The 26,550-nt window shown below is 47.6% G+C and overlaps 2 protein-coding genes and 1 non-coding gene across 3 annotated transcripts; 2 read left to right on the plus strand and 1 right to left on the minus strand.

The window, feature by feature from the left end:
• Positions 1 to 216: 216 nt before the first annotated feature.
• RIMOC1 (RAB7A interacting MON1-CCZ1 complex subunit 1) lies at positions 217 to 8,777 on the plus strand. Its single transcript, XM_077347051.1, has 6 exons — positions 217 to 554; positions 3,130 to 3,236; positions 3,844 to 3,987; positions 5,471 to 5,602; positions 6,313 to 6,427; positions 8,427 to 8,777. The coding sequence occupies exons 1-6, from the start codon at positions 470 to 472 to the stop codon at positions 8,711 to 8,713; spliced, it is 870 nt and encodes a 289-aa protein (XP_077203166.1). The 5' UTR covers positions 217 to 469; the 3' UTR covers positions 8,714 to 8,777.
• On the minus strand, positions 5,837 to 5,908 carry TRNAS-UGA (transfer RNA serine (anticodon UGA)). The gene has a single exon. It is a non-coding gene; the product is annotated as a tRNA-Ser (tRNA).
• Positions 8,778 to 12,324: 3,547 nt separating the features above from the next.
• FBXO4 (F-box protein 4) lies at positions 12,325 to 21,323 on the plus strand. Its single transcript, XM_077347052.1, has 7 exons — positions 12,325 to 12,609; positions 14,809 to 15,044; positions 15,720 to 15,940; positions 16,684 to 16,759; positions 18,117 to 18,286; positions 18,569 to 18,744; positions 19,964 to 21,323. Exons 1-7 carry the CDS (start codon positions 12,436 to 12,438, stop codon positions 20,051 to 20,053), a joined length of 1,143 nt encoding a protein of 380 aa, XP_077203167.1. The 5' UTR covers positions 12,325 to 12,435; the 3' UTR covers positions 20,054 to 21,323.
• The last annotated feature ends 5,227 nt before the right edge of the window (positions 21,324 to 26,550 follow it).

The raw sequence follows: 26,550 nt of genomic DNA on the forward strand, positions 1-26,550 counted from the left end.
GGTGGCACCTTTAAGAGCAACTTAAGTGGCACCCAAGGTGTGCACACGAAATCCAGCACCTTGAATAATCGTCGCTGGCCTTAATGGAGCCATGGCAACCTACGCCTGCTCTTCCTAATATCAGCCTAGCGTCATGCTCACGTCACCCGTTTTGCAGGCTGAGGGCCGCCCCCAAACTCTCTCCTAAAGGCACGGGCGCCCGCCCACCCTGCTCTTTGCAGGTCAGCTGGCAACTTTCACCATCCTCCAAGCAGCAGGATGCCCCCTTAGGTCCCGACTCCCGTCACCTGCTCTGCACAGGAAACGTCTGCTAAAGGGTTCGCCCCAGCTGTTTTTAAAGCCAAGCCTTCATTGGCCATCCAATGAGCCCGCAGGAAGACGCCGCGTGATGCACAAAGGCCCGGGCCGCGCCGTCACGTGAGAAGGCGGTAGTCACGTGCACAGCGGCTGTTGCAGCGCGGGGCGCCCGATGGCCGGGGCCGGTGTTCTGCGGGAGCGGCTGGCGGGGCTGGAGGAGAGGGTGCGCCGCTTGCGCCGCGGAGGGGACGCCGACGGTAAGGCGAGGGGGCGCGTTCCCTGGCTGGGCCTCCTCTCTTTCCCCGCGCTCCTTTCCTCGGGACCCGTCCTGTTCGCGGGGAGCCCTGTGCACGCGTTGCGTTGCATTGCACTGCACGTGTGCACGCAGGACTTTAATTAGTGCGCGTTGGGGGAAGCCTGACGTTTGGCCGAATGCGTGTGCCGCGTTGGTTCATGGTGTGACTTATACAGTGGTTGCTTCTCGGGGCTTTCCTCGATGGGACACTTGGGTGTCGCTCACGATGCGTGTCGGAGGTTACGGCGAGGTCTGTTTAGAGCAGGGGTAGTCAAACTGCGGCCCTCCAGATGTCCATGGACTACAATTCCCAGAAGCCCCTGCCAGCGAATGCTGGCAGGGGCTCCTGGGAATTGTAGTCCATGGACATCTGGAGGGCCGCAGTTTGACTACCCCTACCCTAATTTGTTTCAGAGATTGGGCTTGGAAGGCACCAAATGGAAGGATGCTTGGGAAGCTAACCATCGGCTGTTCCTTCCCTGTCCCACTGGGAATAAGACCGTGGGGACCTTGGCCCTGGTTAGCAGTTGCAAATTCCAGGCTAACCCTTGGAAACTGCCTTAAATAAATAATATTTTTATTTTTTCTTTCCCTCCCCTCCCGTGGAGCTCAGGTAATAGTACAGTATACAAATAGTAAAAGCATAAACATCTTAAAATCAGCTCCATTTAAAACAAATTACAGTCAAACGTGGGTTCTGAAGTTACCGGAGTGGTCTTCCTCATTTCCCAGCAGCAGGGCCAGCACTGTTGACCTTTCTGGGCCCTGACCATTTGCCTGGTGGAACCGCTCCATTTTACAGGCCCTGCAGAACTGTTTAAGGTTCTGCTGCACCCTGAATTCTTTTGCAGAGTGTTCCACTAGGCTAGAACCAAGGGCCCCTCCGATGCCAATTGCACCTCCTTTGGGCTGGGAAGCCTAAGCAAATTTTGCCCTGCTGATCTTAATGCTCTTTGGGGGATATAAGGGAATAGGCAGTTCTGAAGATACATTCTCCTGTTCCTTCCCCACTCCCTTCAATACTAACGTCTTGGTTAGTCTCTTTATTTCCCCTCTCCCTGCTCATGAGTTTCTTCTGCTTTTTTCCCCTTAATAACTTGCGATATGATCCCATGCATCTGTGTCCACACCCTAAATTCAGCAGGATTCTGTTGCAAGATGTTTATGTGGGATTCTAGTTCATGTGGTAATGTCATGTCTTTTGCAATTCTCCACTTTCTAATGCAGGTTATAATCCTGCCTTAATAAGCGAGAACAGTAAGTGGTGAAGGATTGAGATTAATGTGCAATGCGACAAAATATACCTGTTATGGAGACTACCTACATTGGGTCTCATGTCCCTATGTCAGTATGAACAGTACAGCTCTGGGGGGAAAGATGGTTCCCCCAGTGGCATCTTCCACTCCTTTTTCTTGAATTCTGACTTTTATCTGTTGCCCTGATTCATTCAGCAGTCTCATTCACGAGTTTCTCTCAAAACACTCAGTGCTTTCTTGCTGCACATTGATTGTCATAGAATCATAGAGTTGGAAGGGGCCACCCAGGCCATCTAGTCCAACCCCCTGCTCAACGCAGGATCAGCCCTAAGCATCCTAAAGCATCCAAGAAAAGTGTGTATCCAACCTTTGCTTGAAGACTGTCGCCACAGCCTTCTCCTTAGTATGGTTGTCATGCCCCAGGTCTCATTAGGATGTTTCTCTGCTTCGCTTGTCTGAAACGCCTCCCTCAAAATTTGCTGTCTCTTTCATCTCTTACTCCAGGGGTGGCCAAACTGTGGCTCTCCAAAGGTCCATGCCCTACAACTCCCATGAGCCCCAGCCAGGTGGCTGGGACTCATGGGAGTTGTAGGGCATGGACCTTTGGAGAGCCGCAGTTTGGCCACCCCTGCACCTTCAACTTTAGCTAAGGAAAGGGTTACACCTGTTTTATTACCTCTTGTAACCTGGTATTAACATTGGCAAACTTTCTTGGGATAGGGGGTTGTATAAATAAAGTGGAGTCTGCTGTGAATAAAACAAAGTGTATCATCTAAAGCTAGATTTGGGGAAGGTGTCCCATCTCTAGTTAAAGATCTGGTCATAGGTATTGTGAAGATATCTGCCTCAAAATCTGGAGAGTCAGGGCCAGTCTCAATGCCCTCAATGGACCAATGGTCTGATTCGGTCAAAGGCAGTGTCATGGTTTTGTTATATCATTCAGGCTGTAGCTGTTGAAGTCTCATGCTGCGAAGTGGAAAGAATGCTTATTGCACAGCACGTTCACATAGTTCCTTTTATGCAGATTTTTGTTTATGCTCTGCTTTTCTCCCCAGTGGGAATCTAAAGCCACTTTCAGCCTCATTCATCCCCCTTGCATTTGGGCCTTGGCACAACACCCCTGCAAGGTAGCTTAGGCTGACAGCGCCTGGCCCAAGGTCACCCAGCAAGTGTTCATGCAGAGTGGAGATTTGAACCTGGGTCTTCTCCAGCCTAGGCCAGCGCTCTCGCTACTGCCCAATCCCAGCTTCATGCAGTCTTTCTGTCTTTATTCGTCAACAGACCCGTTCTTAATGCAAGCTTCCACTACTCTGGAAAACCTGAAGAAGCTTTCTGAAGATGGTAGAGAAGACGGCACCTTTTCTAACCTCGTCCAGCTGTACGCTCAGGTATTCTGCTCTATCGAAAGTTCCAAAGTAGCCTAACCCAGATCGTAGCAAGGATTGGAACCCATCAGAGAACTAGCAATAGATTAGTCGAATTTTCAGGATGGATAATGGTCTGCAGTCTTCTTCCTTATCTTTGAAGAAAGACAAGATTCCAGGATGTTTGTCTTATTTATTTATGTCATTTATAGCCCACCTTTCTCTCCAGTTGGGGGCCTAGCCTCCTCTCTTCCATTTTATCCTCGTGCAGTCACCATCCAAGGACAGTTAGGCTGAAAATGTGACCTTCCCAAGGTCATCCAGCAAGATTCAATAACAGAGTGGGGAATTTAATTGGGTGTCTCAGATTCTAGGCCAACTCTTCAACCACCACACGGCGTTGTTGTGATGTTGAACAAATGAAGCGCAGCACACAGTACATTTTTTTTAGTAGTCCCACCTCTGCATTCGCGGTCTCAAAAACAGCTGGTATGGCAATCCTTGAGGACTAGGTACCAGCATGAAAAAAACAGGGTTTACTTGGTACAGATCAGAAGTTAACTTAAGCAAGTGAGGTGTCCCTCAGGAAGGTCCGAGCAGGCTGCAGGTTACAAATCTTGTATTTTTGTAGGCAGTTCTGGACGTCACCTACTTTGAGGAAAACCAGCTTGTCGATGAAGATTTTCTAGAAGTCTCGTCTTTACAGAAAGTTGAACAACTGATCCACGTACTTTCGGAGCCAGAAGCCTTGATCAAAGGGAGCGGAGAGAATGAAGTGAGTACTGAGGCAGAATTGTTCAATTAGATTTGAGTCCAGGAGCACCTAAGAGACCAACAAGGTTGATGATCATCATCATCAACATCAGAGGTGCAGCTCCCCCAATTTTGCTGATTACTGGGAGGATTCACACAACTGTTTTCTCCATCTGGTTGACCCTGCAGATGACTGGGGGATAGGGCAGGACCAGCATGCTCCCCCTCCCCATGTTTAGGGAATGCTGCTTCAGATGCAGGTGCCTCCACAGCGTGAGGTTCTTCACTGGGGAGGGGACTTCCTATGGCTGGTGCCAATTCCTACAGCAGCCATTTTGTGGCTCTGCCAACCACAAGGTATTAGCATTCCACAGGCTCCCACAAGCTCAAAAAAGGATGCAGATCCAGGCCGCAGCATGAAGACCACAACAGCCCTGCTGGCAGTCTTCAAGCAGTGGCTGGACAGATGTTTCTCCTGGATGTTTTGGGCTGATATTGCATAGAGCAGAGGGCTGGAGTAGATGGCCTGGATGGCCCCTTCCAACTCTAGGATTCTATAGAATAACCAACATGTTAAAATTTAAACCTATGCATATAAGAAAGCCTCTTGTGGCGCAGAGTGGTAAGGCAGCAGACATGCAGTCTGAAGCTCTGACCATGAGGCTGGGAGTTCAATCCCAGCAGCCAGCTCAGGGTTGACTCAGCCTTCCATCCTTCTGAGGTCAGTAAAATGAGTACCCAGCTTGCTGGGGGGTAAACGGTAATGACTGGGGAAAGCACTGGCAAACCACCCTGTATTGAGTCTGCCATGAAAACGCTAGAGGGTGTCACCCCAAGGGTCAGACATGACTCGGTGCTTGCACAGGGGAACAAAATTAGAGTCCAGTGGCACCTTTAAGACCAACAAAGTGGGACTTTGCTTAATCCCCAAGTTTCTTTTGGGGATTAAAAAGGATGAAGGGGCCTGGGTATAACGCGACAAGGTAACAGAACAGAGTTTGAGTCCAGTGGCACCTGTAAGAGCAGCAGAGTTTTATTCAAGGGATAAGCTTTGGTCTGCATGCACATTTCTTCAAATACATTGAAATGGAAGTTCCTAGTCTCTGCATATAAGGAGAAGGTGTGCAACAAATTAGCATACAGCATAATAAAGTAGCAAGGGCTAAACTGGAATAACGGGCACCATTTGTTTGGTTCTAATTCCGGGGGGACGCAATGAAGGACATAAGTGTATCAATAAATAAATATATGAAAATCAAAGATTGATGAGCATATCTGGGCTCATCTGACCATCAGTCTCCAATATTAATCTGTTTCTTTCCGTCACTGGCATGATATATTTCATTTTATTGCAGGCCATTATTATTTACTAGTTTAAAATGTACTATTATGGATTTCAGTCCTCTGTGCCAACAGAAAGTACCTCTGAGCGCGAAACAACACTTGCACGTGCATTTTTTCCATGGGTTTTCCACAGGCTTTAATTGATGTGGGTCTTGTTTCAGCCCCTTGCTGTGCTTGGCGTAGAATTACTGGAGTGTCTGTACTGGAGGAGAGGTGCCTTGCTCTACATGTTTTGCCACACAGTTAAAGGAAGGAAGGAATGGTTGATGGACAAGATGGAGGACTTTAAGAAGGTAAACACCCCTTCAGCTTAAAAGCAGCTCTAATAAAATGGCCTGCTTCTATAAGCACAATGTCAGCCCTTCAGAGGCTTCATCACAGCATAATCCATGAATAGCGTTTGTTATATGAAGTTGCCTTATATTAAATCAGACTTTTAGTGCACCATAGACAGTATCGACCACTCAAACTGGCAGCAGCTCTCCTGGGTATTTCAGATCAGCTCCCTCCTGCCCTCCCTCCTTGACTGGTAATGTCAGGGATTGAACCTGGGACCTTCTGCATTCAAAACAGACGCTCTACCACTGAGCCACAGCCCCATTCCACTCCAAGGTCACTTTATCTCTTTGTAATGTACGTACAGGGATACCTTGGTAGTAAATTTAGACACTGGCCTATCTTGCAGCTCATGGAGTCCTTACTGTGGATGGCTTTTTTGTTCGTCTAATATTTGTAAGCAATCCCATGGAATTTGGAGGAAAGCTGGGGCATCCTTGATATGTAGTCATGGCAGGATCTATGCATGAGGAGGGGGATGCCAAGAAAAAAGTGACAGGAGGCTCTCCTGCTATCTCCCACTAAGATGAATGTCCTGCTTGTAAATAACTGACATGTGTCTTAAACTTTTCTTTGAAGGCAGCAGAACCACCACTAAGGTCATTTGGAAGATTGCTCTAGAGTTCTACATAGAATGTAGTCCTAACCTGTCTCTGTTCTCCTTTAGTTTCTTAGTGAAGGAGTTAATTACTTGGTGAAGATGCTTGGCTTTAGATGTTCAGTTAACCCCAATGAAGAATTTACATATCAGGATGCAGACACGGCCAGGCTGCTCCATGAAGGTAAATATTAGCCATATTGTTTTCCTTTTCTGTCCTTTCCTCTGTAGGACTTTTAAAAGCAACATGAACATGAGGAAAACTTAGGAACACAGAGTTGGAATTATCCAGGATTATCTAATCCTATCTCCTGCAGAATGTAGGAAATTGACAACCTCAAAAAACAGCATTGCATTAGAAAATTAAAGGTAAAGGTAAAGGTATCCCCTGTGCAAGCACCGAGTCATGTCTGACCCTTGGGGTGACGCCCTCTAGCGTTTTCTTGGCAGACTCAATACGGGGTGGTTTGCCAGTGCCTTCCCCAGTCATTACCATTTACTCCCCAGCAAGCTGGGCACTCATTTTACCGACCTCGGAAGGATGGAAGGCTGAGTCAACCTTGAGCCGGCTGCTGGGATCGAATTCCCAGCCTCATGGGCAAAGCTTTCAGGCAGCTGCCTTACCACTCTGCGCCACAAGAGGCTCTAATTAGAAAATTAGAGGGTGGGAAATTAAGGCCATGGCACAATTCGGTTTCTTTAATCTTTCAAGCAGAATGAGACCAAATTATCAAGTAGAAAATTTTTGCAGATTTCTGGCAAGTGGCTGAAGTAATAACTTTTTTTTTTCTGGGATGGAGACAATAGGACTTTTAAGTCTTTTAGTGTGAACGTACATTGCCTATAGGCCACTTCTTCTAGGTGTATAAAATGGGTATAATATTGACTTGCTTTATCGAGTGGTAGTTAGCGTACTGAGAAAATGTATTGCGGAATCATTTGAAAACTTGGGCAAAGCACTAAAATTAATACATAGTAAAAAAAAAAAAACAGGCCACAACATTGAGGGGGGTGGGGGGATGAATCAGATAAAAAAATTCTGCACTTTATTCCCTGCATCACTTGATGAAGAAGAGGGGCTTAGCACAGGGTGTGGATGGGAGAGCTTTGCACAATCGTTTGGGTCCGGGTGAGCATTTCTGTGGACAGAATTTCTACCTACAAAGCATGACTTGCTTGTTTCTTTGCTCCTGCATATAAAACCTTCTGTGGGATGTGAGAAGGTTGGCGTCTGTCTGTGGAAACACTCCCACAGGTCCAAGCTGTGCTGCTGGCAACAACACTTAAGCAGAGAAGCTTGCAGTAAACCTTTTAACATGTTGAATGCAAGACACGAATCTCATGTTACAATCACATATTTTCTCTACTCATCTGCTTTTCACATGTGAGCTTGGAAGCAACAGACCTTGCAGGAATAGTCATGGTCAGGGAGAATGCTTTTGACTTCCACTCCACATTAGAATATTGTTTGACTCCCTGTCCATCCCAGTCCATCTTTGTGATTCCCTGCTCCCCCTGCCTTATTTCATGATATCTTAGAATCGTAGAGTTGGAAGGAACCTCCAGGGTCATCTAGTCCAACCCTCTGCAGTATGCAGGGAATTTACAACCTCCTGCCTGCCCACAGTGTTCCATGCCCAGATTATGCCCTGCCCCCCACACCAGAATTCCTAGCTAGTCTGACCTGGAAGAAATTTTCTTCCCAATCTCAACGTGGGAATTGGCATTTCCCTGGCCACAAGAGCCAAGCACTGACACAGTTCTTCTGCCCACCTAACTCACAATCTGCCTCAGTTCACAAAATCAGCATTTCTGTCGGATGGTTCCATGTATCCCCCTATGATGTTGTATGTAAAGCGCCCTGAGCCATATGGAAGGGGCGGCATAGAAATCAAATCAAATAAATAAAAATCTTATTAGTGCCTTCCACCTTTTCTGAGACCAGCGCTTTCCTTGCAGTCTCAAATTTGCACCAAATTCCAAACTTTCGTGCAAAATTATTCCCGCAACACAAATGCAGTATGAAATCTGAGTTAATTTAGGCAAATCTGGCTAATTCAAACGGGTTAACTTTGTCTGGCTCTTAAGCTACTGCCCCTCTATATGTCTCAGCTTATATAAGAATAATCAGCACCTGTCCCTGGCTCAATCCTAACCAGTTTTTTCTCTTATTCCACCAACAGGTATATTTAGTGATACCCACCTGCTGGCGATGATGTACAGCGGAGAAATGTGTTACTGGGGACTGAGTTACTTTGGGAAAGGAAAACCACAAGTGCAAAGCACGGATTCTGGATCCAACAGTGAACAGCACTGTAGCCTGCACTCTGAAGCTCTGGACTTTCGAGATACGGGAGAGAAAACCTTGCAAAAATACGTCGCTGTGTGTGAAGGACCTTTAAGAGCACATGAGTGGGATACCAGAAATGCACGCCTTATTTTGGACTACTTCAAACAGCTGTCGACCTAACTCACTCATGCAGGTGTCTGTATACTTCTAAAAAGAAATAATAAACTGGCCAAAAAAACAGAAACCTTTTAAGTCTCAGGATTTCAAAAGGGATCTCTTGTGCCTTCTTAAAAACATCCCTTTTAGTGCAGCTTCTTGGGTGAAGGACAAATGTTATCAGCTATGCAGTTTTTTTCTTGATTGTCTGGCGTCGATGGGGTGGCTCAGATCTCACTGGCTTTGAGTGCAAACTCCTTGCCGGAGCATGTTTGACATTGCAAGACCTTTGTGATAGTTAAATTGTTCAGATAAGCAGAGCTCTGCAGAGTTGGGAGGAGGAAATAAAGCAATGGCTACATGGATTCCTCTGGGCTCACACAACCTTTACGTTAGCTTTAACCAGTCCGCGGGCTAACAGAAACATACATCTCAGGCCCTGTTGTTTCTTGCCAGCAAGATGCTACCTTGGGAAAAGCTGCCCAGAAGAGATGAAGCTGCTTTATAGAGCCAACTCCATAGCCTTTTTCAAATTAGCATCAGCTTTCCAGTGTCTTGGAGACAGATCCTTTAACTCCGGGGTGACTGAACTGTGGTTCTCCAGACGTCCATGGAATACAATTCCCATGAGCCCCTCCCAGCACATGCTGGTAGAAGGGCTGAAGGCCAAGCGTGGTAGTTGCTGCATGCAAAAGTCACAACACAGTCCTTCCCCCAAAGATCACTAAAGATGTAAGGAAGAAAGCACAGTGATTAGGAATAAGTGTGCTTTTCTGTACAGTCTGGAACAGGGGTAGTCAAACTGCGGCCCTCCAGATGTCCATGGACTACAATTCCCAGGAGCCCCCTGCCAGCGAATGCTGGCAGGGGGCTCCTGGGAATTGTAGTCCATGGACATCTGGAGGGCCGCAGTCTGACTACCCCTGGTCTGGAACATGACTTGTGTCAGCTCCAGAGATACATAGAATCATAGTTGGAAGGAACCTCCAGTCATCTAGTCCAACCCCCTGCACAATGCAGGAACTCACAGCTACCTGCCTACCCATAATGACCCCAATTTCATGCCAAAATGATACCCCCCCCCCCCCCCGATCTCCAGAATCCATCCTGGCCTGGAGGAAATTCACCTACCATCCCATAGTGGCGATTAGCAATTCCCTGGGTATGCAAGGAAGGGCCACAAGAGAAAAACACTGGCACATCCCTTCCTGCCCACCCACTCACAATCTGCCCAAGTTCATAAAATCAGCATTTCTGTCAGATGACTATCTTAAAAAGGTAAAGGTATCCCCTGTGCAAGCACAGAGTCATATCTGACCCTTGGGGTGGTGCCCTCTAGCGTTTTCATGGCAGACTCAATACGGGGTGGTTTGCCAGTGCCTTCCCCAGTCATTACTGTTTACCCCCCAGCAAGCTGGGTACTCATTTTACCGACCTCGGAAGGATGGAAGGCTGAGTCAACCTTGAGCCGGCTGCTGGGATTGGACTCCCAGACTCATGGCTAAAGCTTTCAGACGGCTGCCTTACCACTCTGTGCCACAAGAGGCTCTGATGACTATAGCCTCTGCTTAAAAATGTCCAAAGGAGAACCCATCACCTCCCAAGGAAGCCTGTTCCACTGAGGAACCACTCTAACTGTCAGGAACTTCTTCCGGATGTTTAACGGGATATTGGGGGGGGGGGGACTTTTACACTAGGAGCCTCGGGTCTTCTAGCCTGGAACAGAGCAGAAAGGCATGAGGCAGGTAACACACCACCCTGGCCTCTGGAAAGCAGGAGCATGATGCTCATGCATGCCATGGCTTTTCTCCCTTCCCCCTTAATACTGGAGCCTGGGATCTTCATGTAGTGTATAGTTAAATTGTGGAACTCACCGGCACAAGATGTTGTGATGACCAACTTCGGAAGCCTTAAAAAGGGTTGGGTGGCAAAATTCATGGAGGATGGGCCTATCAATGGCTATTCATCATCACAGAAATGTATTCCAGTACGAAGCAGCATGCCTCTACATTTTATTTATTTATATTTTTATACCGCCCTTCCCTACGGCTCTGGGCGGTTTACATAAAACATTTTTGAACCTTCACATAGAATACTATCAAAATCAAATATAACAGTATAACAATAACAACAACACATCAACTGGAACAATCAGAACGGCACTTCAACAATAACTTGACAATCCCTCAGTAGGTTCGGTCCCTCAGTCTGGGGGGCACCTGTGGGTGTTATGGCTCAGCCGGCCCCACCAAAGGCCTGGTGGAAGAGCTCCTTTTTGCAGGCCCTGCGGAATTGTGGAAGTTCCGGCAGGGCCCAGATCTCTTCGGGGAGCTCATTCCATTAGGTGGGGGCCAGGACTGAGAAGGCCATGGCCCTTGTTTAGGCCCAACATGCCTCTTTAGGGCCAGGGATCTGTAGCCAGTTGGAGGTGGCGGAGCGTAGAGCTCTTCTGGGGGTATAGGCAGGGAGGCGGTCTCTCAGATACACTGGGCCCAGACCGCGTATGGATTTAAAGGTGATTACCAAAACCTTAAGCTTAATCCGGAATTCAACTGGGAGCCAACCAAGTTCTTGGAGTACCGGCTGGATATGAGATCTCCAAGATGTCTTAGTGAGAATCCTGGCCGCGGCATTCTGCACCAGTTGTAGTTTCCGGATCAAGGATAAGGGTAGGCCTGCATAGAGCGAGTTGCAGAAGTCCAGTCTGGAGATCCATCGCATGGATCACTGTGGCTAGGTGCGCTAGTAGTTTGGCTTGGCGGAGGTGGTAAAATGCCAGCCGTGCTACCTTCGTGACCTGGGCTTCCATTGTAAGGGAAGCATCCAGGATCACGCCCAGGTTCCTGGCGGAGTGAGTCGCTAGGAGCTGCACACCGTCCAGGGTGGGCAGGCGCGCTTCCTCCCATGGTCCCTTCCTACCAAAACACAGGACCTCCGTCTTTGCAGGATTGAGCTTCAGACGACTCTGCTTGATCCATTTTGTTACTGCTTCCAGGCATTTGGCTAAAGATTCTGAGGGGGGGGGGGGGGAGTCAGGGCAATTGCAGTCATCTTGCTTGTGGGCTCCTTGAGGCGGCTGGTTTTGATGATAAACACAGGCAGTTGCTCTCCAGGGTCCTTTTGAGTAATATATATATTAGTAGTTATAGTAGGGGAAGGCACTGGCAAACCACCCCGTATTGAGTCTGCCATGAAAACGCTAGAGGGCCAAGGGTCACCCCAAGGGTCAGACATGACTCGGTGCTATATATATAAAATCAGGGGTAGTCAAACTGCGCCCCTCCAGATGTCCATGGACTACAATTCGCTGGCAGGGGCTCATTGGAATTGTAGTCCATGGACATCTGGAGGGCCGCAGTTTGATTACCCCTGATATATATAGTAGTTACATATATTTTCCCCCAGAATATTATTTTGTTGTATTATTGACACTTAGGCCACTAAAGGAGTTCGGTGTTAAAACGGCCTCTTGCTTCTGCTCCCCTTCGCTCCTTCCTTTCAGGGGCAGAAAAAAAGGGCTTTGCAAGGCTTCAACTGCAGAACCGCCTTTGCCTCCCCCACGGCAGCGATCGGCGTTTCGGGAACTCGGGGCTTGGCCTGCCCGCCGCCTTAGCTCCGAAGGCGCAACGGACTGGCACGGCCCGCCTCGCCCCCGCTGCCCGAGCGGGTAGGCGGAGCGAGCCGGGCCCGGGGGCGGAGAGAAAGCGGCCGGCGTCCCCCGGCAGCGCTCGGCCAGACGCGCAGCGATGGCCGGGGGCGACTGGCAGCGCTTCCAGGCCGCGCTTCGCAGCAGCCTCCGCCTCCTGCGCGACAGCCTCGGGCAGCGGGAAGGACTCCCCGGCGCGGCCGGCAGCCGGGAGGCCGAGAAGCAAGAGCGGCGGCAGGAGCAGCAGCAGCCCAGCGCCTTGCAAGCTTTGCCGGTAAGCAGCGCCGCCTCCTCCTCCTCCTCCTCCTCCTCCCTCCTCCTCCTCCTCCGAGGCCGCCAACGCGGCGGGTTCCAGCGCGCCGGGCTCTCCACCGCTTCCGGGGGCCGATGCGCTGCGCTCCGCCTTGGCGCGCCGCTTCCTCTTGCTCCGGGGCCGGCCCTGGTGACGCCCCGCGTGGGTCCACAGGGCTCGCTGCGGAGCGGAGTCGGCGTCGGCGTCGTCTGCGCGGCCACTCTTGTCCTTCTGCCCACGGAGGGGAAGCGGGAAGCCGGGGAGACTGCGCGGGGGGGAAACCACGCCAAGTGGGAGTCCCGCGGCACCTTTACAACCAACACAGTTTAATTGAATCTGGAGAAGTAGGAATGCGCAGCGAAGCTTCTTCCCAGAATGCAGCTTCCTTGCCACTGATGGGGCCACCTGGGATTTGAAGCCGCTCTTTCACTGCAACACAGGAAAATCCCAACTGCAAAAGCATATTAAAAGTGCATTATCCTACATGTGCAGAAGGAGTCTCTGTCTCTCTCTCATCTATTTATTTAGTAATTACACTTGGTATTCTGCCCTTGCCTTAACAGATGAGGACGGATCCCATCAAAATTTGAAAAATGTTACGATATAGATAAACTAAACATTTAAATCAAAAAATTTAAATCATTTAAAAAGCCGCCGCCACTTCCCAAAAGGAAGACATACTGAGGGGGCTGATCAGATTTCGGAGGGTTTATCAAATGGGTGGATTATGGGAGCAGTATGATCAGGGGTAGTCAAACTGCGGCCCTCCAGATGTCCATGGACTACAATTCCCAGGAGCCCCTGCCAGCGAATGCTGGCAGGGGCTCCTGGGAATTGTAGTCCATGGACATCTGGAGGGCCGCAGTTTGACTACCCTTGATGTAGTGGTTAGAGTGCAGAACGAGGGTCTGGGAAACTCAAGTACAAACCCCCGCTCTTCCATGGAAAATTTCTGGATGACCTTTGACCAGTCAGCTGTTCTCACCCTAACCTCCCTCACGGAGTTGATGTGAGGAAATGGCAAAGCAGAGAATGATACAAGCAGCTTTGTGCCCCCGTTGAGGAGAAGGATGGGATATAAAGTAAAAATAAACCACTCTTACCTTTCTATTTATTTGCCCAGTCAAAAAACTATACCACAACAGTAATATACTACCTTGTCTCTAACAAGGCTCACCATATATGCTCACCCCACATCAAGTGAACAAATAAAAATCTGTTCTGAGGAATACAAAATCTTTTTAAAATCCCTTATAGTCCAAAATATGCAAACCTCTAAAAGTTGTTTAATAAAAACCTTACTCAAGAGGCTCCGCTCTCTATATTTGTTTCAGACACAATGTCACAGTGGCAGAAAGGGGGGATATCATTGTAACAAAAGCATTAACTTGTGTCTGACGTGGTGTTGCCAGCTCTGGGTCTGGAAGTACCTGGCTTTGGGATGGAGCCAAGAGTGGATGGGATTTGGGGCGGGCAGGGGCCTCAGAGGAAGATCAAGCTATGGAGTCCACCCTTCAAAGCAGCCATTTATACAAGGGAACGGATCTCTTTAGACTGGAGATAACCTATAATTCTGCAATGTATGGCTGTGAAAGTTGGACCATAAGGAAGGCCGAGCATCATAGAATTGAGGCTTTTGAACTCTGGTGCTGGAGAAGACTCTTGCGAGTCCCTTGGACTGCAAGGCGAACAAACCGGTCAGTCCTAGAGGAGATCAACCCTGACTGCTCTTTAGAAGGCCAGATCCTGAAGATGAAACTCAAATACTTTGGCCACCTCATGAGAAGGAAGGACTCCCTGGAGAAGAGCCTAATGCTGGGAGCGATCGAGGGCAAAAGAAGAAGGGGACGACAGAGAATGAGGTGACTGGATGGAGTCACTGATGTGTGAACTTAAATGGATTCCGGGGAATGGTAGAGGACAGGAAGGCCTGGAGGATCATTGTCCATGGGGTCGTGATGGGTCGGACACGACTTCGCACTTAACAATAACAACAACAACAACAAAGCTATAATTCCAGGGGATCCCCAGGTCCCACCTGGGGAAGGGAGCGCTCTCTTAAAAGCTAATCCCCTGAAACTCTTGTAAGTCTCTGAGGTCCTCCTAGACATGAGTCTAACTGTTCTACTGTAGACCAACTATTGTTTTTAAAGCCTTTTTCGTTTCTGTTGTCACTTTCAGATTGACGTGAAGTTATACATCCTGTCCTTTCTCACACCCAAAGATTTGTGTCGCCTGGGCTGTACAAGTTGCTACTGGCAGCTGACAGTGCAGGATCCCTTGCTCTGGAGATACCTCCTCTTTCGAGATCTCCCGTCTTGGCATTCTATCGACTGGCGGTCTCTCCCGGATGCAAACGTATTTCACAGGCCCTTCTCTGCACAGCATGAAGGAACCCCAGCGGACTACATGGCAATGCAAGTAACCTCTAAGACTCTTCAACCTTCTTTCCGTGAAGTTGCCCTTTACTTTAGAGCTGCGGTTCTCAACCTTACCTTGCTTGGTGACCTCAACTTGGCAGCGGTTGGCGCACTGGTGTCCTTAGTGTTTACGCGTGTGCATAGCACGCGCATTGGTGGCGTGCACGGGTGGCGTGTGCATGCATGAGTGCATGCGCACAAAATTGAGGCTGTGTGGTGACGACCATTTCCCCAGCTCCACTGGCTCCCCCGCTGCCGTGGCGCGGTGCTGGCTGAGTTGGCCTGGAACAGCCGATTTGGACGCTGCCGCACACAACCACCACCTTCGCATGTCCCTGCTGCCTGCTGCCGCCTGCTACCGCCTCCCACCACTGCCGCCACCGCTGCCACAGGCAACCTGGCAACCCATCGGAAGGGACCCCATTTGGGGTCGCGACCCACAGGTTGAGAACCACTGCTTTAGAGTGATGATAGTGCAATGTCTCTGAGCTGCTTTATTAATGTGAAGTTGATTAGGCTTCTCAGCCCTCCTGTGTTTTCCTACTCCTTGTCCCCAGGGACAGGTTTGCCTTATCAGTTTCTGAGAAGGAGCTCCCTCGATTTCAGGATACGGGCTCCCAAAAGGCGTTGTTGTCTGGGTTGATCATTGTGATTTTGTTTTTCTGCACACAGCTATAAGAAGTGTTCTTCCGGGGGGAAGAGACCTCTGAAATCCAGCCGGTCCACTTACAGAGCTGTGACTTCCCTTTTACATTCGCTGGTCACAACGACAGCTCCCCGCTTCGCTATGTTTGGGCCGGGGCTTGAAGACTTGGATGAATCTCTGGTGCATAAAATGATGACCAGTCCAGAGGTTTTACCACTTGCTGGCATACCTCACAGACAGATTCATGGTAATTGTCGTCGTTGTTTAAAAGGAAGGGGGTACGCTACTGAATATATGAAGCTGCTTTCTGTGGAGGCGTTCATGCATGACATTCCGTGCTGGTTATTCGAGAGCAGCCTTTCACCCTCACCTTCCCAATTCTCACCCTCCCCAGCTGCCACACACGCACCCACACACAAACCCAATTCTCCAGGTATTTCCCAACCAAGAACTGGCAACTCTAGATGCCACCCGTCCTGGAATTATCTTCTAATACAGTGATTCTCAACCTTCCTAATGCCACGACCCTTTAATAGAGTTCCTCATGTTGTGTGGTGACCCCCAACCATAAAATTATGCAAGTGTTCTTTCACAGAAATTAAACCGAAACTGTCCAATGACGTGAAGATCCGTTGTTCATGATTGTATATAAATTGGTTATAAATTGGCGTGCGCCTTAAGGAGGAGCAGCCAAGCTGCTCACCCTGCTGTGACCCCTGTGAAAGGGTCATTCAACCCCCAAAAGGGTCCTGACCCCCAGGTTGAGAACTACTGTTCTAATACAAAAAACCAATGCAGACCTGGGAACATTGAAACAGTTGTACTGTTATTTAGATCCTCCTCTTGATCCATACGCCGACAGCACTTCAAGTGCAAACAGAGATTATTTATTTAGATACCGTATCCATTCAAGCATTGCTCCTCCAGTTGGTTTGTCAGCTTTGAACAGATCTTGAAGTCTTCCTATTTGCTTGTTTTCATCCCAAACAGGAATAGGATCAGGAGTCACATTTCTTTATAAGAACCACCATAGAGTCAACATTTTGACGCTATATTCAAAGACAAGGTAAGGTTTCTTTGGTGAGAGGTGCCTCCGTGGGTGAGCATCAGCTTTGCATGCCGAAGGTTCTCAGTTCAGTTTAGATAGCAGGGTATACATAAGACCTCCAACCCAGACCCTGGAGAGCCACTAACAGGTGGACAACACTGACCTAGAAAGGCCATAGAGTGAGTCAGGGAAACTGCAAAGAAATGTTTGATCACTGCAGGAGAACTGCAGGATTCAGTCCGCTCATGCAGTGCAAATTTTGACTTGTATTTCACTGGCGGTTCTCCAAGGAGACTCCTTAAGAAATCAAAGGGAGTCTGAAGAACAGTTTGTTGTGATGCAGGATGGACATGTCCCAGAGTAAAATACAAGCCAGCTGGAAATCAATTAAGCATGGGCTTAAAGTTAGATTTCTAAATTGTGGACAATGTCCCTGTCCTTTCCAGCCTCCATCCCCAAATCTCCAGGAGTTTCCCAGTCAGGAGCTGGCAACCTGACTTCTCAACTCCACTGGTCTCCAATGGAGGATTGGCAACTCCAGTTGTAAGCCACACAGAGCTACATGTGTGGAGTTTAGCTGGTGTTGGAAAAGAAAGATTTGGGCATGGTTGTCCATGCTCGGGGTCACATCAAGGCTAGTTAACTGCAATGTGCTCTACTTGGAAGAAGAAGAAGAAGAAGAAGAAGAGTTGGTTCTTATATGCCACTTTTCCCTACCCGAAGGAGGCTCAAAGCGGCTTACAGTCGCCTTCCCATTCCTCTCCCCACAACAGACACCCTGTGAGGTGGGTGAGGCTGAGAGAGCCCTGATAAGAAACCAATTTGCCATATATCAATTTAATTTGTATGAAGGAGATTTGCTGATCATGCTTGGGTAACTTACAGGCAACAGTAAACCCTGTATTGAAAGTCGATAGTTTTGCAAGAGTATACCAAGAAGAAGAATTGTTTTTTATACCCTGCTTTTCTCTACCCAAAGGAGTCTCAAAGCAGCTTACAAATCACCTTCCCTTTCCTCCCCCCACAATAGACACCCTGTGAGGTAGGTGGGGCTGAGAGAGCACTGACAAGATTGTTCGGTCAGAACAGTACTATCAGGGCTGTGATGAGCCTAAGGTCACCCGGCTGGCTGCATGTGCAGGAACGGGGAATTAAACCCGGCTCGCCAACACTCTTAACAACTCCATGCTGGTTCTGTCTACACCACACTGGAGCATAGTTTGCATTTTCCTGTATCCAAATTTGGGATTTCTTAAAAACTGGGTTTGTTTATTTCTGCAGCCTCTTGCTTCAGGCCCCATTCACCTACTCCATCTGAACTCAGAATTCTCTCTGCCCTACATTCTTTTTAAATGGGGCATGTTTCTCTTTCCAGCAAGGAAAGACGCTCAGCCAGAGAAGAGTCTGCCAATCCGGTCAACAGGATATTCCACGAAACAACCAACATCGATGGGACGATGCAGTACAATCCAATTGAACACGTTAAAAACCTGTGCCAGTTGGTTGACGGGTTTATCTATGTAGCAGATGCTGAAGCACACAAAAGTAACGTTGCTGATGCATTCTAAGGGTGGTGTTTGGAAAGGGCTGATGAAATAGGGCAGGGGCTGCGGCTCAGTGGAAGAGCATCTGCTTTGCATGCAGAAGGTCCCAGGTTCAATCCCAGCTTCTCCAGTTGAAAGGACCAGGCAGTAGGTGATGTGAAAGACCTCTGTCTGAGATCCTGGAGCACCACTGCCAGACTGAGTGGACAATAGTGACTTGGATGGACCGATGGTCTGATCCAGTCTAAGGCAGCTTCACATGAAACAACTGTCTCTCTTCCAGGACACAGCCGGCAGATAGAAGTTGCTCGGATGGCAGCAATGCTTAATCCGGCCCTTGGGCCTCCAGGGAGACCTGTGCTCATCTTGTCCTGCATTTCGAGGGCCGAGGTCGAGAGAATTCCTTGCATTTACGTGGCACATCAACTACAACTCAACACACTTTGCCAACCATGGATGGTACCTATGTTTTTTTGTTGTTGTTCTTTTATTCAACATTGGAATTGTGAAGATGATTAGTAGTAAGTTTCAGAAGGTCAAAAAAAAAAGAAAGAAAGAAATACTTTCCCGCAGGATGCATTGTTATGATGCAATCTGTACTCTGTCCAGCTATAGTGATGGCCACCAACCCTGATGGCTTTTGTTGGATAAACTCAAAGATTCCTGAAATCTCATTAGGGCAATCACAGATCTCATCACAAGTCCTGTCCCTAAGTATTGTTTGTTTGTTTTCCATTTGGAAATTGGTACTTGACCAGTGAGGCACTGACCTACACAGTGGGTTGGATCCAGTCTGCCCATATCTTCTCATTATTACAGCCCCACCTTGACATGGTTTTTGTGCATTCAGGTCAAAGAGAATCCATTCCTCCTTCTTTTGCACCAATAAGAAATCTGGTTGGATCCATCACATTAAGTTTTATCTACATGTATGGACATGTTCAGAGCTTCTTGTGGCGCAGAGTGGTAAGGCAGCAGAAATGCTGTCTGAAGCTGTCTGCCCATGAGGCTGGGAGTTCAATCCCAGCAGCCGGCTCAAGGTTGACTCAGCCTTCCATCCTTCCGAGGTCGGTAAAATGAGTACCCAGCTTGCTGGGGGGTAAACGGTAATGACTGGGGAAGAAGAAGAAGAAGAAGAGTTGGTTCTTATATGCCGCTTTTCCCTACCCGAAGGAGGCTCAAAGCGGCTTACAGTCGCCTTCCCATTCCTCTCCCCACAACAGACACCCTGTGGGGTGGGTGAGGCTGAGAGAGCCCTGATATTTCTGCTCGGTCAGAACAGTTTTATCAGTGCCGTGGCGAGCCCAAGGTCACCCAGCTGGTTGCATGTGGGGGAGCGCAGAATCGAACCTGGCATGCCAGATTAGAAGTCCGCACTCCTAACCACTACACCAAACTGGCTCTCGCAAACCACCCCGTATTGAGTCTGCCATGAAAACGCTGGAGGGCGTCACCCCAAGGGTCAGACATGACCCGGTGCTTGCACAAGGGATACCTTTTTATGGACATGTTCTGTCCATAGTCCCATCATTCCTCCTTTACAAAAGAGGCTTTTGTTTAAAAATGCATGTGTACACAATTGCTGTAATACCCCCAGATAAATTTTCATCCTATTGTGAGAGGAGGGCTCCAGTTTTGAATAAATAGCCAACATTTTTTCCCTTTTTAAACAAAACAGGTTCAGGATATCGAAGCTGCGACACTAGATGGACTGTCAGATGGAATCGAATGGCTCTTGGGAGAAACTGAATATGATATTGTCCCATGATCAGATATGGCCTGAGTGACAAAAGACTGCGATTTTTTGTCTCAAGCACCGACAGATGTGAACAACCACATTTCTCCTAATTCAATCATAAGATGATTGTTGCTCATTAAGACTTTATAAGGCTACATGCTTTTGCAGTCTCAAGATACACATCAAGAATTTCATGTGGGAATTAGAATGTTTGCATTATATGCCCAGGGAAGGAAGCTTTCAATATCAGCTGACCATAGACTTCTGATCCCAAGCCAACCTGCCTGAAAGAACAAGGACTATCTATCCAATGGTAACTATAGTTGTCTCAAAATGCAGACTTCTGCTTCTTCCTTTAGAAAACCTGTAGCAACTTATGGAATAAGCCCTCTAGAGCTCTGGTGAATCCAGTGCAGGTTAACATTTATACTTGTTGAAAGTAAAATTGCCTGACATAGCATCACCTGATAGGAACATAGTGATTAACGTTTGGCTCACTTTCCAGTATCTTAGACCAGTGGTCTCCAACCTTTTTATCACCGGGGACCGGTCAATGCTTGACAATTTAACTGAGTCCCGGGGGGGGGGGGGTAGTCTTGCCGAGGGACGCCGTCGCCTGAGCCCCTACTCTACTTGCTTTCCCGCTGGCACCCCTGACGTCCCGCCATTCGCTGGGGGGCGCCTCTAGCAGCAGCTGTGCAGTGCCATGCCGAGGGGGAGCCCCAGCCATGGCGGCCGCTGGAGAGCACCAGAGGTGAGCCGGCGGGAGAGTGGCAGGGCAGCCCCCGAGGCAGCTGCTGGGGAGGAGGATGAGGAGGAGCCACGGCCCAGTACCGACTGATCCACAAACCGGTCCCGGTCCCCGGACTGGGGGTTGGGGACTGCTTGTCTTAGACATTACTTTGATTATACATTCCATATTTGCTAACCACTAGATATTCCCACCAGATAGGCAAGAGGGTACCAGGTAAATCTGAATTTTTCTTTAAATTACAGCACATAATTGGGTAAAATAAATATGTTTTGTTTATTGGATCTTCCAAAAAATGATCTTTAATCTCAGTGACTGGGCTGAGTTGGGAATGGGTCCCATGAACCCTGAGTTGGAGGTACTTGCAGTAGTACGTATTTTCCTGCTTCCTCCACAGCATTCCTCTTAAGATTTCCAAAAAGCAAATATGGGAGGTTCATGGACTAAACATCACCAAACACCATAAGCAGCCAAAAAAGAAAAGGAGTATGCTGTAAATATGATATAAGGAAAAAACCTGTAAGGTCAATGAACATTTTTTGCCACGTCTTCTTACTATATTTCTTTATTATCAATACCAATAGACATTACATATTGGTTTTGCAAATGTTTGCTTCTTCAGCAAAGTTGTCTCTCACCCCATTTCGCCTGCCCAGGACTAGCTCTGCTGCACTACCTTTTCCAGTAGAAGGAAAGACATGGGAGAGGCATTCTGCCCAGTTTCTCACTTAAATATAGCACCGCCTTCGACATTTTCTGCCCACAACAACATCTAGATCAGGTTGGGACCCCTTTGGGGATCGAATGACCCTTTCTCAGGGGTTGCAGCAGGGCAAGCAGCTTGTCTGGGGGGTGCCATCACAACAGCCTTGCGGGGTAGATCGAGATAGAGCGTTCATCTGTCTGGAGCAGCGGAAAAGAGCAAGAAGGGCATGGTGGGACAAGAGGCAGATCTGAACTGAGAATCCCTGGGGGAAAAAAACAGTTTATATACAATCATGAACAATGGATCTTCACACCATTGGTCAGTTTCGGTTTAATTTCTGTGAAAGAACACTTGCATAAAGTTATGGTTGGGGGTCACCACAACATGAGGAACTTTATTAGGAAGATTGAGAACCAGTGCTCTAGATTCCCAAGACTGGCTTTTAGAGAATGCTGGGAGAAGCTAAAACTATCCAGTACTACGATCATCTTGTACTCAGAGTTTATAGGATCCAATTCCTATTCATTAAATTTGCATTTAAGCAGAAATACTTTAAGACTATACTAAGGTGACCAGATTGTCCCACTTTTGGAGGGACATCTGGGGGCACCTGGCAAATTGTATTTATGTTGGAATTTTATATATAGCGATATATATTACAAGACTATTTTTGCGTTCTATGCAAAAATTTGTTGCTCCATATAGACCAAATTTTTCATCAAGAACCCCCCCGGTCAATGGTGTCCCGCTTTACCAATGTTAAAATCTGGTCACCTAAGACTTTACTGTCGAGCCGTGACTTTTGCAGAACTACAAATGTTACGAATGGGATTGGATCACAATATAATCACTGAGAGAGTTATGGCAAGAGAGTCAACCCACCACCAGGTGTCACTTTGGCTACATGGAAGTAGTACGGTAAGCATTCCGGTTAACAGATTTACAAGCTGTCTGCAAGAGTGGTAACCTTGTCCACCTGTTGGAGCAAAAATATGGCAAAAACAAAAGGGAATCTTGCGATAGCCTAGCAACTGACACATTTATTATAGTGTGTGGACACCAGCCCGCCTTATCAAATGCATGCACGGGCCATAAAAGCTGCTGTCATTATAAAATGGTTTGTCTCCAAGATTCCTGCAAACCCCTTTGTTTTGTTGTAAACAAGCTAGTACTTAGTTATTAAGTTGCTTCAAGAACAAGGCTGTGTATGTGTTCCACACATCAAATGTAAAACCAAGAGCCCTTGAATGCAAAAACAACCTTCGTTCGAGGAAATGGTGTTCCCATACTGCTGGAGAAACTTATAACCATCTCCAAAGTACACCATCTCCAAAGCTGCTAAAAAGTTCTTGTATGTGTCATTAGCGTCTGTGCATATAGGAAAGCAAGTGAGGTGGTTAGCTCATGAAGGGAAAATACTTAGATGCTATAGGAAGATGATGCCATAGTTATAACAAGAGGCTGGAGGTGGCCTGCTTGAACAAGTGTGTTATTTGTAGAGTTGGATATACAGCTTTTAAGAACTGTAAAACATTCACTGAAGAGGTGCCATATTCCCAATACACGCTCTAGACGTTCATACTTGACTGGTACACATTTTGTAATCAGATACACCTGCTCGAATACTAAAATTAGGACTGCTCCACTGCACATCTACTGCACTTGCTGATGAATTCAGTAGAGTGTTCTATTGCAAATATGATGACTTACAAAAATGTCAAGAAAGACTCTCAGCATACTGTAAGCGCTTTTATGGTAATAGGAGTTGGCTCAAGATGATCAAGGCAGCTGCCCAACCACTGGTGGACTTTGTGGAACAAGATTTTTTTATTCCACCTGTTGCTGACTCTTTAGCCCAAGGAAATGTTCATGGGGGGGGGGGGCAGCAGAGCTGAGATTCCCAACTTTTTGAGCCTGCAGGCACCTTTGGTATTCTAACACAAAATGGCCATCATGGGAGCCGGAGCCACACCCAAAGGAAGCCAACGAACAGGAGATAAAAGGCGTAATTTTTAAAAAATACACTGGCAAAGAGGTGCGTGAGAGAATAAAACCCACACTGTAGTGGTAGCTGACAATGAAACATTTCTAATTTTCACAGCAAATTAAACATTGTAATCGGCCAATCAGAAGCCCTATCAGGCAGACACTATATTCACTTTCTTTATTTTAAAATACCACTTGGAGGGGCCCATGTTGCAGTCCCCTTCTCAAGAGCATGATGGATAAAGTGGGCATACACAGTGGGAGGAGGAGAATTGATGGATACCCCCTTACTGAAGCCTTAAGTGTCATGAAACCTTTGGAATTGTATAGCTGTATACATGACGATGTGTTGTTTACATCAGATTTTAACAGTAAGCTGGCCTGACTTCAGAGCACTTTACACACATGCAACCCCTGTCCATTCCTTTTGTTTCAGTGACCATAAGTGCTGGGAAAGGGAGACCTGAAAATCACCCGTCCCATCCCCCTCCAATTTATTAAATATTTGTATTTTATCTTTCACTATCACGGCTACTGCTTTAGTGCAGCAGTTGTCTTTATCTGATAACTTTCCAGGACTTGTCATAAAGATGACCCTATCTGGCTGAAGATAATGTCTAGAAAAATAATAAATATATAAATGGTGTGATGTTAACCACTTGCATGTTTGTCTGTGTTTCCTTCTCCATGTGAAATGCTGGTCATTTTGTTTCTGCTCCTGAGACCCTCCTCTTCAAGATTGGGAAATATTGCCTTTCTGAAATTGCTTTCTCTTGCCTTTTCCCTGATTCCCTGTTAGTTAGCCTTGTATGTTTGTGTGTGTGTGTGTTTGTGTGTGTGTGTGTTTTACTCTTCTTTTAAATAAAAACCCTTTCTAGTTAACCTAGCCTGGTTTATTTCAAGAATCCTCTTGAGGAAACAATCCCTGTATGCATAGGTGGAGAATCCCAATTCCTCTTTTTGTCTTTTCATGTCCCCCAACTAATTAGGAGGCTGCCATTTTGGGTAACACTATGAACTAATTAAAGCCATGCTTTTGCAAACAATAGAGCAAAATATTGTAGGCACTGGTTTACATGACACACCAGTGTTTGAAACACAGTTCTATTTCGCTATGCCTACGCTAGCAGGATAATGTCCCAGCTGGGGCATGTTGACCTGTTTCTGACCACTGAATCATTGAGTGTCTCATTCAAGTGTATCAAATGTACTCTAGCACCTCAAGGAAGAGAATGAAAGAGCACACTCATAATAATTCCTGAGAAACAGGACTTTTTGAAACTCAACAATCATTTTGTTCAAAGAGTCTTTGGGCTGTTTCTTTGCCCCAATAAAACATCCCCAACTTACATCATACATCATACAAGCCGCAATGAACACAATTCCAGTCCCAATTTCCCCCTATGTTCAGCGTGGTGGGAAAATAACATTCAGAGAGAGTGGGGGTCCAATCCAATAGATCTTGCTATTCACAATCTCAATATTGGAGATCTCGGTGTTGGAGGGGATCATCAGATAGACCAGTGGTCCCCAACCTGCGGGCCGCGGCCCGGTGCCGGGCCGCGAAGGCCATGGCGCTGGGCCGCGGCTCCCTCTCCCCGCCCCCCCCCCCCCGCAGTAAAAAACTTCCCAGGCCGCAAGCTTGCGGCCCGGGAAGCTTCTTACTGCGGGAGGGCAGGGAAAGGGAATCGGGGCCGGGCCGCGCCCGTGCGGGCGCGGCCTGATGTGCGGGCGCGGCTCGCGGGGCGCGGCCGATGCGGGGGCGCAGCCCGATGCGCGGGTGCGGCTCGGGGGTGCGGCCCGATGCGCGGGCGCGGCTTGCGGGTGCGGCCCGATGCGGGGGCGCGGCCCGATGCGTGGCCGTGGCCATGGCCCGCGCCCCAATGCCCTGCCGGTCCCCAACCTCAGAAAGGTTGGGGACCACTGAGATAGACTATCAGAGGACTGCCCTGGCCTCAACCATACGCCTGGCGGAAGAGCTCCGTCTTTCAGGCCCTGTGGAAAGCTGGTAACTCCAGCAGGGCCCTTAGCTCTTCTTAGCAATTTAGGATTGCCAGCCAATGGGGACTGCCAAAATGCTTCCTCCCCACCCCCAACTTTGTTTACTAAATCATTCAAAAAATGTTTTCAAAGCGTTAGCCTTCCTGTCCCAGTGCCTCTGTCTGTTCACACCCCATATGAATTTCATTCTGTGCTGACAATCCCCTCCCCTTTATTTTGTTTTCATGCAGCACTGTCTCTTTTTTGTACTGGGGAGATTGCTGTTTACCTCCTCTCCAATTCCCCTTTCAAGTCAATACTAGCGGGAACTAAGAATTAAGCTGCTCCTTTTAAACTCCCCCCCCTTGTGATTAATTTTATTAATTCAGCAATCCGAGACTAGCGATAGTCTCATATTGTGAGACTCATGCCGCTTGTCAAAAACCAAATTTTAAAATGAAGGGGAAATAAAGTTCATACACTGATGAAGGTAGGAGGTGCAAAATGGGTGGAATGACCTAGATGTGGGTGGGGTAGTGACTTGGAGAGGTAGCAAAAGACTGGGAGAAATGAATCAAAGGGAACCTGTACATTCTTGAATTAACTTCGGCTCAAAAGCAACTCTTAGGAAACCCAGGCAAACATCGACCAGAAAGTAAACTGAGCAGTGAAGGAAGGAAAATCAATGCAGAATGACAAAGAAAACCAAATGGACACGAAAGCAAGGGAAAATATCCATGCACAAGAAGCCTTGGTTAAATTCTTTTCCCTTGGCCATAATGGAAAGCCAGTAAACTGAGTATTTGGACAGAGTTTGTAAATGCAGATCTGGTCAGCTTGAGTCCTTAGAATATATTTTATTGAAGTGTAAAATCTGGTCTGGTTTGAGAGAAAGGTATTTGCATTCCTTCTTAATAGGCTATAAACCAGTGGTTCTCAACCTTCCTAATGCCGCAATCCTTTAATACAGTTCCTCATGTTGTGTTCTTTCAGAGAAATTAAACCAAAACTGACCAATGGCATGAAGATCCATTGTTCACGATTGTATATAAATTAGTTCTGCCTCTTGTCCCACCATGCCGATCTCGCTCTTTTCCACTGCTC

This window comes from Paroedura picta, chromosome 7 (assembly GCF_049243985.1).
Source record: "Paroedura picta isolate Pp20150507F chromosome 7, Ppicta_v3.0, whole genome shotgun sequence".
In the NCBI taxonomy this organism is placed as follows: Eukaryota; Metazoa; Chordata; class Lepidosauria; order Squamata; family Gekkonidae; genus Paroedura; species Paroedura picta.

Coding starts and splice junctions, on each gene's coding strand:
- RIMOC1 (XM_077347051.1), top strand. CDS start 470: ATGGCCGGGGCCGGTGTTCTGCGGGAGCGGCTGGCGGGGCTGGAGGAG. Junction 3,988..5,470: donor AAGGGAGCGGAGAGAATGAA/GTGAGTACTGAG, acceptor GTCTTGTTTCAG/CCCCTTGCTGTGCTTGGCGT. Junction 6,428..8,426: donor GGCCAGGCTGCTCCATGAAG/GTAAATATTAGC, acceptor TTCCACCAACAG/GTATATTTAGTGATACCCAC.
- FBXO4 (XM_077347052.1), top strand. CDS start 12,436: ATGGCCGGGGGCGACTGGCAGCGCTTCCAGGCCGCGCTTCGCAGCAGC. Junction 15,045..15,719: donor CCAGCGGACTACATGGCAAT/GCAAGTAACCTC, acceptor TTCTGCACACAG/CTATAAGAAGTGTTCTTCCG. Junction 18,745..19,963: donor CACTTTGCCAACCATGGATG/GTACCTATGTTT, acceptor TAAACAAAACAG/GTTCAGGATATCGAAGCTGC.